This window comes from Pelophylax lessonae, assembly GCF_965119305.1.
Source record: "Pelophylax lessonae genome assembly, chromosome: 5".
Taxonomy (NCBI): domain Eukaryota; kingdom Metazoa; phylum Chordata; class Amphibia; order Anura; family Ranidae; genus Pelophylax; species Pelophylax lessonae.
This window is the reverse complement of record NC_138772.1, coordinates 64,279,559-64,297,550: the sequence shown is the minus strand read 5'-3', so window position 1 is coordinate 64,297,550 and position 17,992 is coordinate 64,279,559. Positions and strand designations below refer to the sequence as shown.

Sequence of the window (17,992 nt, the reverse complement as noted above, 5' to 3'; positions counted from 1 at the left end):
GATTGAACGCCGTTTACATATGTTGCTGCGAGGTAAGTATGTGTTCGCTTCTGCATGCGAGCACGCGGGGATGAGGACAGTTTAAACATTTTTTTTTAATTATTGTTTATTTTATCTTTATTTTTTATTTTTACTCTTTCCTTTTAATTTTTTTAATTACTTTTATTCCTATTACAAGGAATGTAAACATCTCTTGTAATAGGAATATGGCATGATAGGTCCTCTTTTTGGAGAGATCTGGGGTCAATAAGACCTCAGATCTTTCCTATGGGCTGAACAGCCTAAAATAAAAAAAAAAAAAAAAAAAGAAGATCTCGGCTATCCAGCTGAGATCACAACAGTATTGACAACTGCCAGGCCGGGTGTGACGTCACAACGTCACTCCCAGGCCTCCGAGAGTCATAGAAAAAGTCACAGGGACCATCTGGTCCTCGGCAGTCTCTATAGTGTACTTCCGCTGCCGGCGGATTCCTTCTCCGGATCGCTGATCGCACGGGCGAGCAGGTAGAAGCACGGGAGGGCAGCGGGAGGACAGGGGGGTCCCCTCCCCTCCCGCCACCTGTAAGAATGATCAAGCGGCTGAACAGCCGCAATGATTGTTCTTACGGTGCAGGGAATCGCCAGCTAAAAAAATATATATATCTGAATGATGTCTGTAGCTGCTGCCATCATTCAGATATCCCCACCCAAAGCCCAGGATGTCATTTGACGTCCAGCGGTAAGGAAGTGGTTAAAAAATGACAGGACCTCCCACTTAGCAATCAGATTGAGAAAAAACAGAGCAAGTTTTACATACATTACACACATATCTTCCCAGAGAAAAAAAAATCTAAAATACTATTTGCTAAAATCTATGCAATGTATACATTTTACTTTTCAAATGACGGAATACATCAAGGTCACTTCCCTAACCTCCACTCTTCTGGATGGAAAATGGAAAAGCAATGGGAATCTGATGATGAACTAGTCTGTGTCTGCTCCCCCTTGTAAGCATGGTAGAGTTAAACTGAAAGCACAGCGTAAATCAATACCTTACATTGGTATCCCCCCCACCCCGCCAGTCTGATTTCTGCTGTGTAGAGGACTCTAGAAAGCTAATACAAAGAAATATGTTGTGTACTTATATTACCTGTATTTAAAAAATGTAACAAGTATATACCCTAATTATTTTATATGTATTTACACTTCAGTGTTACCCAGCCAACAATGTTTTTGTTCTAGAACAGGGATTCCCAAACTATGGCCCTGCAGCTGCTACAGAACTACACATCCCATGGGGCATTGTAAAACTCATTCACATACATGACTAGGCATGATGGGAATTGTAGTTCCTGAACAACTGGAGGGTCGTAGTTTGGGAATCCCTGTTCTAGAGAGTAGGGAAGGAAAAGCCTCTCTCAGTAGTTAAAGTGGAACTTCACCCAAAAGGTTGCATCCTCCCCCCTCCGGTACCTGGTTTTGACAGGTACCCACTCCCACTTTGGCCCCCCCTCTTTCCCCCGCAGCCTTATAGGACACATCACAGGTCCCAGAAGATTGCGTGGCTCATGTATGCGCAGTGGAAAACCAGCAGTGAAGCCACAAGTTTCCCCATGTTAAAATGCCAGCGCCTGGACCCAAAGACGGCTAAAGATTTTTTATGTAGCTTGATATTACTGCAAAATTCTAGGAAACTCAAAATTTTTGTAAAAAACGCACTAAAGTGAATTATAGGGGTAAAAAAACACAATAACCTACCTAACTTTTTTGTGAAATATAAAAGATTAGGTTGCACAGAGTAAATAGATACCCAACATGTCAAACCTTAAATTTGTGTGCGTCCGTGAAATGGCGACAAACTTCAGTACCCTATATTTTCTTTAGCCAACACTTCAAAAGTGCCATATAGGTCATCTGTTTAGTGTTATGGAGGAGGTCTTGTGGTAGAATTATTGCTCTCACTCAGGCGCGCGCAGGAAAATCCAACAAGTGTATTTCAATCAAAGTTTTTACCCTATTTGATGATTTTTAGGTGACAGGTTCTCTTTAACAGGACTTTTAGACCTTGCATGTCTTCTCTGGGGTCAACTGAATGCATTGCAATGCAGACTGCAACGTTAGCCAGGGACACTGGGAGCCTGACTCGGAACTGACATCATACACGTCGCCTTCCAGGTCACAGCGTGTGTCTGCTCTTCTACTTCCCCTCCACCCCCAATGTCGGTCCTGAGCCTGAAGGTGGGCAAGCATAGCCCAGAATACATGGCAGGGGTGCTGGTACCGGGGTGTGTGAAGGAAATTGGGCGGCAGCCGCCCAAATGCATCCACCTGACAGGCAGGAACCTGCCTGTCAGTTTTACACACAATTCCGGTGGCTGCACCGAATTGTGTGTGAAACCCCTACTGTCAGGGGCAAACAATGTACGGACCTGGTAGCGAAAGGGTCCATAGGGTAGTATTTGTAGCTGCTGACTTCATTTTTTTGGAGTGAGACTGGCGCTCCCCTTTAATTCGGGCCTTGGTCAAGCAAATTTTCCCCTTATTTCCTATCCACCTGACAATGTTGTCATTCAGACAAGAGGAAAAGGGAAAATGCCCAACAGAGATTTGGAGATTTTCTCTTGATGTCCTGTGATATTGACATGTCACTAGAGTTGTCATGTGCACCATGGAAAAATTTGTTTCGTTTCGTTACATTCATCATTTCGTTTCGTCATATTCATTATGTTAGAATGATTCATTTTCGGAATTCGTTTTGCATATTTAGATCCATTTTGTATATTCGGATTTGTTTAGTATATTTCAGGAGATTGGCTATTATAGTTTTAATATGTTCATTTGTTATTTCAGGAGATTACTTATGCAGACATCCCTGTTAGTCCAACCCACAAAGAGAAATGGAATGAGCTGATTATAATAATGAAAAATGTTAATGCAAAATAAAAAGTAAATAGATCCGAAAGAATGAATAGAATAAAGTTAATTTCGGATTCATTTATTATGTTATAATTCTGAGAATCTTGATGGATCCACCTCTATGATCAACCCAAATACAATGTAGTCTTTATCATCTTATTTCATTTTAATACCTTACTGTATTTATTGCAACATGTTTCCATTTCATTAGTAGTGTATTTTTTATAATAATTAAAAATGTATATGCAAAATAAAAAAAAATAAATCTGAAAGTGTGAATGGAACACAAGTTATTTTTTCAATTAAGATTAATTTGGATTCATTTGGATTAATCAAGTAATGTTATGATTCAGGGATGGATCTGCCACACCACCTCCATCCAACCCAAACACAATAGGTAGAAATCATCAACTTATTTCACTTTTATACCTTACTGTATTTATTGCAATATGTTTCCATTTCATACTGTATGTAGTGCATTTTTTATAACAATAAAAAATGTTATTGCAAATGAAAACAAACTTGATCCGAGTCAATTCAGATAATTCGTTATGTCGATATGTTATTTTGGATGCTTTAAACATCCAAATGGCACGAATGAAACAAATTCATTTCATTGTTTCATTATAATGTATTTAAGGTTTGTTGAAATTTTCGTTAGTATTGCGTTTCAGAGATCTGTATATGAACATTTTGTAAACCCAACCAATCACACGTCTACATTTCTCATGTCAAGTGCAAACAATTCAAAACTTAACCTAAAACTAAAACAAAAAGTTTTGTCTGTAAAAACACTAGATGCGTTTTTTTTTTTTTTTCCATACAAATATTTTTTAAACAAATATTAGAATGAAAAGAGAAAAGATTGGATTTTGTAGCATACAGAAAAATAGACAGGTGAAGCAGTAGAGATTTAGCATTTTTTCTTGCACATGATTTAGATAGAGATAGAGCATGTTTATCTTGAATTTTTACTAAGCTTAGTGATTAAAGTGAAGCTGTATTGACTTCTATTATCCAATCAGACACAACTAATAATCCTGTTTTTTTTTTTTTTTCTTGCACGTGATTGGGTATTCTTTGTAAAGTATTTTGTTTTACTACATTCAAAAATTTTCAGAGTGAACATACTCTACTCCTTAACCACTTAAGCCCCGGAAGATTTTACCCCCTTCCTGACCAGGGTTTTTTTTGCGATTTTTTACTGCGTGACTTTAACGGAAAATTGCGCGGTCGTGCGACGCTGTACCTAAACGAATTTCATGTCCTTTTTTCCCATAAACAGAGCTTTCTTTTGGTGGTATTTGATCACCTGTGCGATTTTTTGATCATGCGCTATAAACAAAAAAGAGCATAAATTTTGCAAAAATAACAATATTTTTTACTTTTTTTATATGAAATTCCCCCCCAAAAAAATGTAAAAATCAAAATTTTTTAACATTTTCAGCCAATTTGTTTTATGCTACATATGTTTGGTAAAAAAAAATCGCAAAAAGCGTATTTTGATTGGTTTGCGCAAAAGTTATCGCGTTTACTAACAAAGGGAAAGATTTTTGTCATTTTTGGTGGTTTTTTTTTAACGAGTAATGGCGGCGATCTGCGTTTTTTTTTTGCGGTACTGCGACATTGCGGTGGACAGATCGGACCCTTGACTGACATTTTTGACACTTTTGGGGGTACCAGTGACATTACTGCAGTAATCAGTGCTATACATATGCACTGTTACTGCAAAAATGACACTGGCAGGGAATGGGTTAACTATATTGGAGAGGGAGGGGTTAAGTGTGTCCTAGGGGCGTGTTTCTAACTGTAGTGGGACAGGTCTACTATTGTAAAAACAGAGATCAACGGTTCTACATAGTAGAACCGTCTGATCTCCATTTTTACACAGGGGAGAATGACAGGCAGCTTGTTTACATAAGCCGCCCGCCTTTCTCCCACTGTACCTGCGATCATAGTGTGACCGGCGGACATCAGGTCCGCCGGTCACACGCCCGCACTCCTCTGTGAATGAGCCGAGGCGGGCGCGCGCCTCAGCGGGCGCGCGCCTCAGCGGGCGCGCGCTCGCCCGCTATTGGCTCAAAACCCGGTGACAGGCGAGCGACGTAGACCTACGTCACTCTGCCTCGCTGGGGCTGACTGCCGCAGTAAATATACTGTGCGCAGTCAGCAAGTGGTTACGTAAATTTTACACTCTGGGGTTGATTTACTAAAGGCAAATAGAGTGTGCACTTTACAAAGTGCAGTTGCCCTCTACAAGTGCAGTTGCTCCAGAGCTTAGTAAGTGAGGTAAGGCTTCACTTTGCAAAGAATACCCAATCAAGGAAAATAAAAAAAAAGTACATTTTTGCTTGCACATGATTGGATGATGGGAGTCAGCAGAGTTTCTCCTCAATTACTAGGTTCTGGAGTAACTGCACTTGCAGAGTGCACAGTCTTTTTCCCTTTGGTAAATCAACCCCTCTGTGTTAAGTGTGCCGAAAGGGACTTCTAAAATAATCTAAAAATCCTGTTAGTTTGGAATCTGCTGTAATCGTTTTTTGAAGTCCCCTGGTCTACATCTACCAGGCTTTTCCTGATAATCTATGAAAGAATGTAGTTTTGTCTGAAATCATACAGAGTTTTTGCAATGTTGCAATGCAAAATGAGGAATGTAGTATTAGAGTTTATCTGTGCCAAATCTTTATTAAAGCCAGAAGGTCATTTAAGTTTTGCCAGAAAAGAGATGCCAGTTCCAAGTTGCATTTCCCCTTGGTGTGTGTAGAATCAACAAAAAGCATCTATCTGCACTGGCACTTCGGCAGCAGCACATTAATAATGGATGGACACTTATCAGTAATTATCTCTTTCAATATGTAAGATACAACCTTAATGCAGTGCTTATAGGAAGGTTAACAGTCATAAATGGCTGGGATACCCAGAGCCTGCACTGAAGCAATGCATGCCGTTCACAGCAATGCTCTATTCAATTTCATTTCAAGTTTTTGATAGAGTGAGAAGTGATTTTGTCCCTCACCGCATTCTTCTGCCCATGAGTGTGGCTGCTATATGTCCTTTTATCCCCATTCCATCCATTAACTTTCTTCTGTTCGTGAGCATGGCTGGGGATCTCCTTTCAACACCATCTTGTCTGTAAGCTTGGCTGCTATATGTCCCTTTATCCCCTTCCTGTTCATTAACCTGGTTGAGAAATTTCCTCCCACTCCAACCCTGTCCATTACCCTGGGTGGGGATTTCCTCCCATGCTCATCCTGTCCATGAACCTGACTGTTATATGTCCATGAACCCCCTATCCTATCAATTATTCTGGGATCTTCTCCCACCCCCAATCCTATCTGTAATCCTGCTTTGGGATCTCCACCAACATCCTATTCAAGAGCCTGGCTAGGGGATCTCCTAACATTTCCATTTTCTCCATGAACCTGGCTTGGGGATGTTGCACCAGCTCCCATGCTATCCATGACCTTGACTGAGGGATTTTCTCCTTCCCCCATTCTGTCCATGGCCCTGGTTGGACGATCTCCTTTCACCCCCATCCTGTCCAGGAGCCTGGCTGAAGGATGTCCACCCACCCCCATCTTTTCCAGGAGCATGGCTAAAGGATATCAACCCACCCCCATCCTTTCCAGGAGCCTGGCTGGGGGATCTTGACCACCATAAACCTTTCAAGGAGCCTGGCTGAAGGATCTCCACCCACCCCCATTCTTTTCCAGGAGCCTGGCTGGAGAATCTCCACCCACCCTCATCCTTTCCAGGAGCCTGGCTGAAGCATCTCTACCTACCCCCCCCCCCCATCTTTTCCAAGAGCCTGGCAGAAGGATCTCCACCCACCCCCATCCTTACAGGAGCCTGGCTGGAGGATCCCAACCCACCCACATCTTTTCCATGAGCCTAGCTGGAGGATCTCCACCCAACCCCATCATTTCCAGGAGCCTGACTGGAGGATCTCCACCCACCCCCATCCTCTCCAGGAGCCTGGTTGAAAGATCTCCACCCACCTCCATCTTTTCCAGGAGTCTGGCTGAAGGATCTCCACCCACTCCCATCCTTTCCAGGAGCCTGGCTGGTGGATCTCCACCTACGCCCATCTTTTTCAGAGGCCTGGCTGGAGGATCTCCACCCACCCCCATCCTCTCCAGGGGTCTGGCTGGATGATCTCCACCCACCCCCATCCTTTACAGGAGCCTGGCTGGTGGATCTCCACCTACGCCCATCTTTTTCAGAGGCCTGGCTGGAGGATCTCCACCCACCCCCATCCTCTCCAGGGGTCTGGCTGGATGATCTCGACCCACCCCCATCCTTTACAGGAGCCTGGCCAGAGGATCTCCATCCAAGTATATGTAAATCCTAACCCTAAATTAGTTTGTTAAAGCACTGTGTATCATAAACCATAGCTATTTCCCCCCTTTTTTTCATCCTTTGTTACCTATTAGTGCTGCTTGTTTTCTGCGGCTTCTTTGAAGCCACTTCCTGTCTACACGCACTATAGTGATAGCTGCAAGGAATTACTCAGAGAAGGTTTCCTGATGGTGACAACAGTGGACCATGCATAGGAAATGTGCACTGAAACCACATGTAGTCTTTATCAGAAGCCAGTGTGACAGGGTGACAATGCAGGAGCACAACTGGAAGACAGGGAAAGAACAATGTCACAATTTTACAGGAGGTGTCTGAACAAGGATCCTCATGGCAGGATCACCAGTCATTATTTTAATCAAAGCTGCAGAAAGATTAAAATTACTTTTTTATGTTTAGCCAGGGGCATAACTACAGGCGTTGCAGGGGTTGCAATTGCAACCGGGCCCCATGCTCCAGAGGGCCTGTGCGGCTCCCCTGTACACCTGGATAGGAGGGGCGGCCAGGGGTCCAGGGGCCCTTCATGGTTTCTTGCACCGGGGCCCTGAAGGTTCTAGTTACGCCTCTGTGTTTAGCTTTTTTTTAGATTATGGTATTGGGTTCACATCTACTAAAAGAATATGTGCGTTTTACTTACCTTTTCTATCTATAAATCATTGATGGTTAGGGCATATTTGGAAGGAAATACATTAATGATAATGCGTACTATTCAGTATATTGATGTTACATGAGGATGAGGAACAGACACTTAGGAGTTGGTTTACTAAAGGCTAATAGACTGCACTTTGCAAAGTGCAGTTGCTCCAGAGCTTAGTAAATGAGGTAAAGCTAAACTTTGCAAAGAATACCTAATCACATGCAAGGGAAATTTAAAAAAAAAAGCATTTTTGCTTGCACGTGATTGGGTGATCGTAGTCAGATTCCTCCTCATTTACTAAGCTCTGGAGCAACTGCACTTTGCCAAGTGCACAGTTTGCCTTTAGTAAATCAACCCCTATGGTGATAATTGCATGGCAGTTAGCTATGAAGGCACTAATTACTATGAGCAACCAAAGTCGAAAGCATTATTCAAGCTAGCAAACATTTGTAAAATATTAATTATATAATTCCTGTTCGACCACATACAAATTTCAGGTCTCAAAGGACTCCCTGCTTATTTTCAAATTTCTCATTTGGATATGAACATTACACAGCATAGAACTATACATATTGGTTTCCTGGAACACAATATCACTTTGGTGCTGCTGTAAAATAATAAGCTCACCCTTCTGTTAACTGAATTTAATTGGATCCATCACTTAAAGCAGAGTTAAAGTCTGTTTCAAATGAATGCTGAGAGGCAGTTTTTTAAATGACAGAAGTAACTGTGTAAGGACTATTTTCATAGTCTATTGAAAGACAATGCACACAGCCTTACTCCTTATCCTGCCAGTTCACACTGCCATGCTGAGGTGAGAAAAGGTTATGGCATGTAGTACTTTTTTTTCAGTGCAGCATGGTACAATGCACTTTGTGACATTTCAGTAAAGTTCTCACAAAAAAAAAAGGGGGGGGTGGCGGTGATCAACGCACAGTATTATCATTTCTCTGGTTAGAATGTTGTACTTACTGGTTCAGTTCAACATCCAAGATGAAGGACGTTCCAAAGGCATCAATTTGAAAGCTGGCCTGTGCGACATGGGTGGACTGCAGAGACAAGAGAAGACTGCGATTAATATAGAATTATATCTTAAAGAGAACCTAGAATGGTTTGGGATCAAATTTGGTTCACATGTTTCTAACTACTAGTTTCATTTTTTGTTCCTATTATACAAAATCCCATTTTGTTCAGAGCACACCCTTGATATAGGATTCCCAGAGCACTAATAAGCTATTTACCTTTTGGCTCTCTGAACAGAGCTGAGCCATGCACTGTTTACCCTGGACAAAAGAAAACTTGCTGCCAAACAAGCTGCTAATTAGGCCTGTGCTTTCAACTCACCCTGGAATAAAAAAACATTTCAGGTCAAGTTCACTGCTGGTTTGTTCACTTTGTTGCCAGTCAAGCCCTGATGAAGGGGGCACTTAGACCCTCAAAACACTTTGGCTATTTCTTGAATTGTACCCCTGACCTTCAATAGAATAAAGTTGCAGCTGGACCTCTTAGCAGTGGTGTGGCACTTTAATATCAACCCTTCTTACATTATACTACAAGCCAAGGAGACTGTGGAGATCCTCTGGGGTACAGAAGCCGCCTGCCCAGGAACCAGATCATTTACAAAAGCATTCATACCTTAAGATAAAAATACCAGTAAAATAAACCTACGGGTCCAGCGCTATCTTTCCACTTTCCTCAAAAGAAAACCTTAAGCTGGGTCACGTGTTCCCAGTGTGATGAAGTTTTTTGTGTGTTAGCATGCATTATGTTAAGGTAGCCCATCAAAATGAACAGACTGGCAAAGCACCAAAGCCCCCGAAAACATGGACATGCACAATTTGTGGCAGTGCACCACAATGCATGGTGGTGGTGCATGGCAACGCATGTGCTTTGGAGCTGCCTTACTCTTTCAGACATACAACAAGGTCTCCCCCCCCCCCCCCTCTGAAGAGTGATCCGTGCCCAAATCACTTTTCAGAGCTGTTTGACAGGTGGTAAGGAGGCAATACTGTATGCTGCCTCCTCGCCGCCTGATTTAACACTTTCAAAGCTGTACTTACGGGCCCATTAAAATGTGTTGCATCACTATCAGCACAAAGACTTCCCATTCATCTTTTCAGCAGAACTCTAAACAAAAAAAAGGGGAGTTCTCAAAGCCATCAAGAGCTGAGTCTTTAAGTTATACTCCTCTGTTATTGACTCAGAAGGTTGATTTGTCGTGTGGGTATGCAACATGAATGAGAAATTGTACACAATTCTGGGGGTGTGTGTTTCCAATTGAAGACGTGGTTTGTTTTTCAGCAAATTATTTAAATGCATTGCCAAGCACAAACAAGGTAACCTGATTATCTGTGGAGATATGAATTCAGTTGTTGATCCCAAATTAGATGCCACCTCCAATAGGAGACCTGAATCATTCTCCTTAGCCAATCTCTTGCTAAGAGAAGATATTTAAGATGTACGGAGATGCTCATCTGGGTATTACTCATCTAGATTTAATTCATACTCTAGAATTTACCTTTTTTGGTGGATAAGTGGCTGCTACAGCAGGTATCCCACTAGGACATAACTGACATCACGTGGTCTGACCATGCGGCTATCTCCATTACGATATCGGAGCAGGCCTCCTGCGGTCCCACCCTGTTGTGGCATTGTTACCATAAATTATTAGACAATCCCACCACTAGGGATCTGCTTAACTGCCACCTTGACGAGTACTTTACTTCCAATGACAAACCTGACATTAACATATTTACAATGTGGAATGCTCATAAAGCATATATTACAGGGATTCTGATACAGTTGGGTGCACGTGCTAAACATATCCACTCTGCTAAACTACAAAGGGTAATGTCAGAACTTAGTGATCTAGAACGTCAAAAAAAGGACAAATCAGACCCTTTAAAAGCCTCTAAACTGACTATGCTACGCATGGACCTCTGTTCCCTGCTCCTGGAAAATCATGATTGTATGCTTAGACAGCTTAAAGTGAAATGCTATGCTTCCCACAAAACAGAGCTGGGAAATTCCTAGCATCCAGGCTTAAAGCCAGGAGAGTTAAAGACAAAATCCCCTTCCTGTACCATCCACACACCAAACAAAAATTGACCAATCTCAAACAAACAGCTGACGCCTTTGTGGATTATTATGGATCACTCTACAACCTGAAGGATGATTTAGCTACTCCACAAGCTACGGCTGACTTGAGTTCTTCATTCCTGGACAAATTAAAACTACCCTCGGTGACTCCCTCGAACCTTGACAAACTAAATCGTCCCTTCTCTAAACCTGAGATACTCAGAATTATCCAAACTATGCCTAGTGGGAAATCTCTAGGCATACGTAGATGTTAAGATATACACCAAACTTCTAAGCCTTCAGCACAAAGGCTGAAAGAGGTAATCCTCAAATTAATACAACCAGACCAAATGGGATTTGTACCTGGTAGGCAGACATCAGATGCTACTAGGCGTGTACTCTGCTCAGCGATGAAGAATGCCTTCTTTGCTACTTTCCATTGATGCAGAGAAGGCGTTCAATCAAGTACACTGGAACTACATGTCAAAAGTTCTTCACAAATTTGGCTTTCAAAATTCTATATTCTCAGCAATATTACCATTGTATTCTTCCCCATCGGCCCAGGTTTTTACGGAGAACATGTTGTCTAAGCCGTTCAATATATCACATGGTACAAGGCAGGGATGTCCACTTTTGTCAACAATATTTAAGCTAGTGATTGAACCTTTAGCAGAAAAAATCCGCTCTGATCCAGAGCTCTCCGGGTTCCTATTTTGAGACAAACCTCATGTCATAAATTTGCGGATTATATCATTCTGATGTTAATGAACCCTCACATCCCTCTCCCTAGGGCTCACTAAATTCTATCAGAATTTAGTCAATTGTTGTATTATAAGGTCAACCACTCTAAATCATTATTTTGGATTTGGGCATCTCTAGTCAATGTGTATCAAGCTTAAAGGACAGGTTACCGTACACTTGGCCGAAAAAAGCATAACCTACCTTGGTATTATAATAACACCATCTAGTGCATCACTAGCAGATGCAAACTACAAACCAATATTAGGCAAACTAGATAAGGAAATTATAAAAACTTAGCCAAATTTGAGATATCCTGGGTGGGTAGACTGGCTGCATACAAGATGCTTATACTCCCCCAAATGCTTTATTTTAAAATTTACACGTCCCCTTGAAACAAACATACTTGAAAGTTTTAACTTCACTAATGAGAACCTTCATCTGGCAGGGGAAGAGGGCCTGCTGCTCCCACTCATTCTTAACAAAACACAGATCAGTTGGAGGCATTGTTATGGTAGACCTACAGGACTACCACACAGCGGTCCATGCGGATCACCTAAAACATTGGTTTACCCCAATAGCCAAACCACTTTGACTGAACATTGAGAAAGGTTTTAACAATACCTCCAATCTTTGCTCTGTACTCTATGCTGACATGTGGAAACCGCTAAACCTAACCCTTTTTCCACCCTCCGCTAAAACATCCCTACTAGCTTGGAGAATGGTAGTACAGAACGCACCACAATCCTCCCAACACCACAAAGTAGACATACCAATTACCACCCTTACACACCTTATCCTGGACTTGGATATAAGAGGTTAGGACCAAATTGTTCTACACTTGATAGCCGACCTACAAACAAAGGAAGCTCCTACTCTGCCGGATAATGCCACTGCTAAATTTAAATTATCTAACTTCTCATACTTCTTTCTATGCTGCATATACAGTTTCCTATCATCATTTCCTCCACCACCAATTACAGTGCATCCCAAACTATGGCAATACTATGGGAACATTCTCAAATCCGTAAGAGGTACTTCCCTTAAATACAAATTACTGCAGGACAAGCTGACTTTCCACAAGACCAAATCAATGACAAAATTGGAGACCGAATTAAACTCTTCCTTCTCTAACAACCAGTGGACAAGAGTAAAAAAAAAAAAAAAACACATATACCCTAACACACACTGTGTGAATCACTGGGAGCTAGCGCTTCAAATCTTCCACTGGTGGTATCTTTCCCCCTATAGACCGGCAAATATATATAAAACGTGTTCTCCATTATGCTGGCATGGCTGTGGTACTCCAGGTAACCTAGTTACCATTGTAAAAACATTTGCAGCTTCCGGCGGAAAACATTTCAATTGATCTCGGAAGTTACTGTCATTTTTACTCTCGCAAACTCTGCCATAGCCCAACTTAATATTGGCATTGACCAATTTCCATCTCAATTCCAGAGTGTAATCGCCAATATACTACTTTCAGCCAAACTAATCCCCACGAGACACTGGAAGGAAAACTTGGCTCCTAATCGAGAGGTTGTGAACGTTACCCAACAACATTATTTGGGAACCGTGGGCCTCCTGGTATCCATTTTAGGACCCAGGGTATCCATGGTCTAGGTTTTCCTCTCTTCTTACCTCTTTGTTTTAGTAGCCATAATACTGCTGAGGTTGTTGTTGTTGTTACCTTAATAAGTACCTTGCAACATGTCATATGTATACTATAGTTGCCTAAATACATCTTTCTCTCTTTCTATCTATGTGTTTAATTGTTCAAAAGAGATCTTACTTCATACATTTTGCATTGTATTTAGCGGCTGCATCCACAACTTGTGTACTTTCATGCTTATATGCAAAACAAATAAAAACTATTGAATTAGAAAAAAAAAATGCATTGCACGCAGATTTGCAGGGCCGTCCCATAGACCTAAATAGGACATGTTTGGTGGTGCCAGTACCAAAAGAAATATGCTTCTTCATTTTTGATGTACATGTGCACTGCCATCTTGGATGTGGAAGCCAGGTATGACTTTCTGATGTCTACTGCGCATGCGTGAGATCGCACAGCACTTTTAGACTGGTCCCGCAGCCTCCTGGGGCTTGATGTGTCTCAGGACATTGTGGGGGGCAGGGAGCGAGCCAAACTTATGTATTTTTTGCCTTGGTGAGAACTGTGGAAGGGGAAAGGGGAACCTGTCAGAAAAGGTACCCATTCCCAGAGAAAAAGAAACACCCAATTTGTTACACTAGGAGGGAGAAGGAGGATAAGTTGAACTTTCATTTTTAAAAGAGAAAAAGGGCCAAAGCTTTTTTGCCTATACTTCTCCTGGTTGTCACAGGAATTCAGTACGTTCTGCACCCATTGTGAGCTGACATCAACCAGCCAGTCATGGCTCAGGAAAGATCTTACCATTACAGCCAGGATCCACCCAGATGTCTGGACCAGGAGCTGGCTCAGCCTCTCAGCTGTGCCGCTAGGAGACTGAGCCAGCCAGAGGCTCCCTCCCTTCCTAGGCTGGCGCTCCAGCCAGCGCTGGAGGAGTAGAGCAGAGAGCCAGTGACTGACAGTGCTCTCTGTTAAGAGCAGATGGGAGAACTGAATAATCAGCAGTGTTTGATAGCTCAGTTTTCAGTGCAGAGGCAGCAGGGGACAGATGTAGCATTGGATTAATGCTGCATCCACCTAGGTTTTTTTTTTTTTTGCAAACCCATACTTCTCTTTTTAGTGAAGGACTGCTTTAGGGTTATTAACAGCTTGCTGACCGCCGCACAACGATTTACGTCGGCAGTCAGCCCCTCACAGGCAAAGCGACGTAGGTCTAAATCGCTAGCATGTGAGGCTCTAGGGAGCGAGCGCGCGCCGCCTGAGGCGCGCTCCCGCGCGGTCACGGACCCCCCCCCCCCCCGCGCGTGTGACCGGCGGACACTCGCGATCTTCCATTACACCGGAAGAAAGGCAGGTGGCTTATATAAACAAAGCCACCTGTCATTCTTCCCTGTGTAAGAATGGAGATCAAACGGTTCTGCTATGTAGGACCGTTGATCTCTGTTCTTACACTAGTAGCCACAGCCAATCACAGCTAGAAAAACGCCCCTAGGGACACACTTAACCCCTCCCTCTCCAATAAAGTTAACTCCTTCACTGCCAGTGTCATTTTTACAGTAACAGTGCATATGTATAGCACTGATTACTGCAGTAATGTCACTGGTAACCCCAAAAGTGTCAAAAATGTCAGTCAAGGGTCCGATCTGTCTGCCGCAATGTCGCAGTCCCGCAAAAAAATCGCAGATCGCCGCTATTACTCGTTAAAAAAAAAACAACAAAAATGACAAAAATCTTTCCCTTAGTTAGTAAACGCAATAACTTTTACGCAAACAAATCAAAATACGCTTTTTGCGATTCTTTTTACCAAACATAGGTAGCATAAAACAAATTGGCCTAAAATGTTAAAAAATTTTGATTTTTACATTTTTTTTTGGGGGGAATTTCATATAAAAAAATGTGAAAAATATTGTTATTTTTGCAAAATTGTCGCTCTTTTTTTGTTTATAGCGCACGATTCTGGTCCTGCCAAGACATTTTCTACATAAAGCTGACTTCATGTTTACTAAAAGTTATAAGTCCAAAGGGCAAGTATCAATGAAAAAAAAATATTAATTTTAAAAACAAAAGCATTGTGGTGTGCTATATTTCCCCTAGAAATTTGGGACAAGTAATAAAGCTACTAACAGAAGTTGGACAAAATCCTGGGACACAAGAGGAGCAGCATGCCCCAGGCTCTTAGGAGCCCCATGGGATATACAATGTAATAACTGAACAGAGCTATCATACTATCATGTATGCTGAAGCTTATCTCCTGTTGCAGCTTTGTAATTACCTGATACTGTATTTTGCCATCTCACTTGCAGCTATTCTGTCCAATTTCTGCTCAGAAAAAAGTTAAAATCCTGTCCACCCGTGACATATTCCTCCCTCCTAGGGAAGCATTGCCTCTGAGCTTAGAGTATGATTAAGCTTGTATAGTTCTTTTATCACAAGCAATTTTAAGACGAGGTTCAAATCATTATTAGCTCTGAGGAAGGGGTTACGACCCCCGAAGCGCATTCGCTTTTCAACTGTGCCATGTTTGGATAGGCACTTGTGCCTTGTGGCTGGAGATGTCTTATGATTAGGGTTGAGCGGACACCTAGATGTCCGTGTTCGACGGGTTCGGCCGAACTTTAAAAAAAAGTCCGGGTCCGTGTCCCGGACTTTTACCGAACTTTTCCCGGACACCGAACCCCATTGAAGTCAATGGGGACCCGAACTTTAAGGCACTAAAATGGCTCTAAAACACCAAAGGAAAGGGCTAGAGTGCTGCAAATGGCAGCAAAACGTAATTAAGAGCATGGCAAGTGCTCTGCAAACAAATGTGGATAGGGAAATAACTTAAAACAACAAAAAAAAACAGAAAAATAAAACAATGTTCTTCTTCATCTCTGAAGGACGAGGCCCATATGGAGTAGGAGGGAGGTTGAGGTGGTGGTGGATGTGGCGGTGACATAGGCGTGCGCACAGGGTGTGCTGGGTGTGCCTGGGCACACCCTAATCACCTAGGGCACATAGCATTGCCAGTGAGGAGATGGGAAAGATCTCCCTGGGACCTGCTCTGCTCTATTTCTCCTTGCCTACAGGTACATGGCCCCGATACATTACTCTCCCTGCTGGCAAACACATGCATGTGTATTTCAACTTTGGGGTGCACACCTTAATGCAATAGGCTGCGCACACCTATGGGCGGTGTAGGTGGAAGCGGCGGTGGAGGAGGACCAGGGCCGGATTAACAGCATCATGGGCTTGGTGCTGAGGATTTTGAAGGGCCTTAGGGCCGTGCCTTGCCATGCACCCAGAGGAGGAAGGGTGCAGCCATGCATGCCTAATTCAACATGGGATGCTGTCTCTGAAGCCCATAAACACATCCATGCATCGCCAACTGTCCCTCCTTGTCCGGCCTTCACGCTGTGTGGGGAGGTTCTGAGGGTGCTGCCTGGGGAAGCGAGCATAGAAGCCAGACTTCTGTGTTTACAAGTGACAGAAGAGCGGTAACAGTGAATATGGCCAACCCGGGGCCTATATAAAAGGTAGGGGCCTGGAGCTGCAGCTCCAATAGACCCTACATTAATCTGGCCCTGAGGAGGAGGACGAGGTAGCCAACACTGCTTCTTTTCACAAATTTTAAATGAGGGTACACCCCAAAAGAGTGAGAAAGAGCAAAAATGGAACAATGGGTGGGTAAGGTCGGTATCCATTGCTATTCTGCATAAGGTACGGAAAAGTCCCGTGGGATCCATGCCTGGTTCATTTTAATGAACGTGAGCTTGTCCACATTGTCTCTGGACAGGCGGCTGCGCTTGTCTGTTATAACGCCCCCAGCCGTGCTAAATACCCGTTCAGATAATACACTGGCTGCAGGGCACGCCAGCACCTCCAAGGCGTAAAGGGCAAGCTCAGGCCATGTGCCCAATTTGGAGACCCAGAAGTTGAAGGGGGCAGACCCGTCATTCACTACATGTAGGCGTGTGCACACATACTGCTCCACCATGTTGGTAAAATGCTGCCTCCTGCTAAGACGTTCCATCTGAGCTGCTGGTGCTGCTGTTTGTTGTGGCGTGCTGACAAAGCTTTTCCACATTTCGGCCATGCTAACCCTGCCTTCTGAGGTGCTGGCGGTGCCCTGGTTGCGTTGGCGACCTCCTCCTCCTCCTCCTCTGCCTTGTGCTTCCACTGTGGCCCCGCTGTCAGATGGGAATGCCAGCAGCATGGCGTCTACCAGCGTGCGCTTGTACTCGCGCATCTTGCGATCGCGCTCCAGTGAGTGAATTAAGGACGGTACGTTGTCCTTGTAACGGGGATCCAGCAGCGTGGCCACCCAGTAATCAGCACAAGTTAGAATGTGGGCAACTCGGCGGTCGTTGTGGAGACACTGCAGCATGTAATCGCTCATGTGTGCCAGGCTGCCCAGAGGCGACGAAAGGCTGTCCTCTGTGGGAGGTGTATGGTCCGTGTCCTCTGTATCCCCCCAGCCACGCACCAGTGATGGCCATGAGCTGGCCTGGGTGCCACCCTGCTGTGAACATGGTTCCATCTCCTCCTCCAGCTCCTCCTCCTCCTCATCCTCCTCATCCTCCAGAACTGTGCCCCTGCTGGACAATTGCGTCCCTGGCGTTTGCGTGTGCAGGAACCCACCCTCGGAGCCCCTTGCGAATGACTGCCCTGAAAGCCTTGGAAATGTTACCTCTTCATCC

At 43.5% G+C, this 17,992-nt stretch overlaps 1 protein-coding gene across 6 annotated transcripts in view; it reads right to left on the bottom strand.

Annotated features, from left to right (window-relative positions):
• Positions 1-17,992, bottom strand: part of ADAM22 (ADAM metallopeptidase domain 22) — a 491,004-nt gene that overhangs the window by 365,846 nt on the left and 107,166 nt on the right. For all 6 annotated transcript variants that reach the window (XM_082259181.1, XM_082259183.1, XM_082259185.1 and 3 more), the window contains exon 3: positions 8,861-8,937. In XM_082259181.1, coding sequence (XP_082115307.1) covers positions 8,861-8,937 — 77 coding nt within the window. The remainder of the gene's footprint in view (positions 1-8,860; positions 8,938-17,992) is intronic.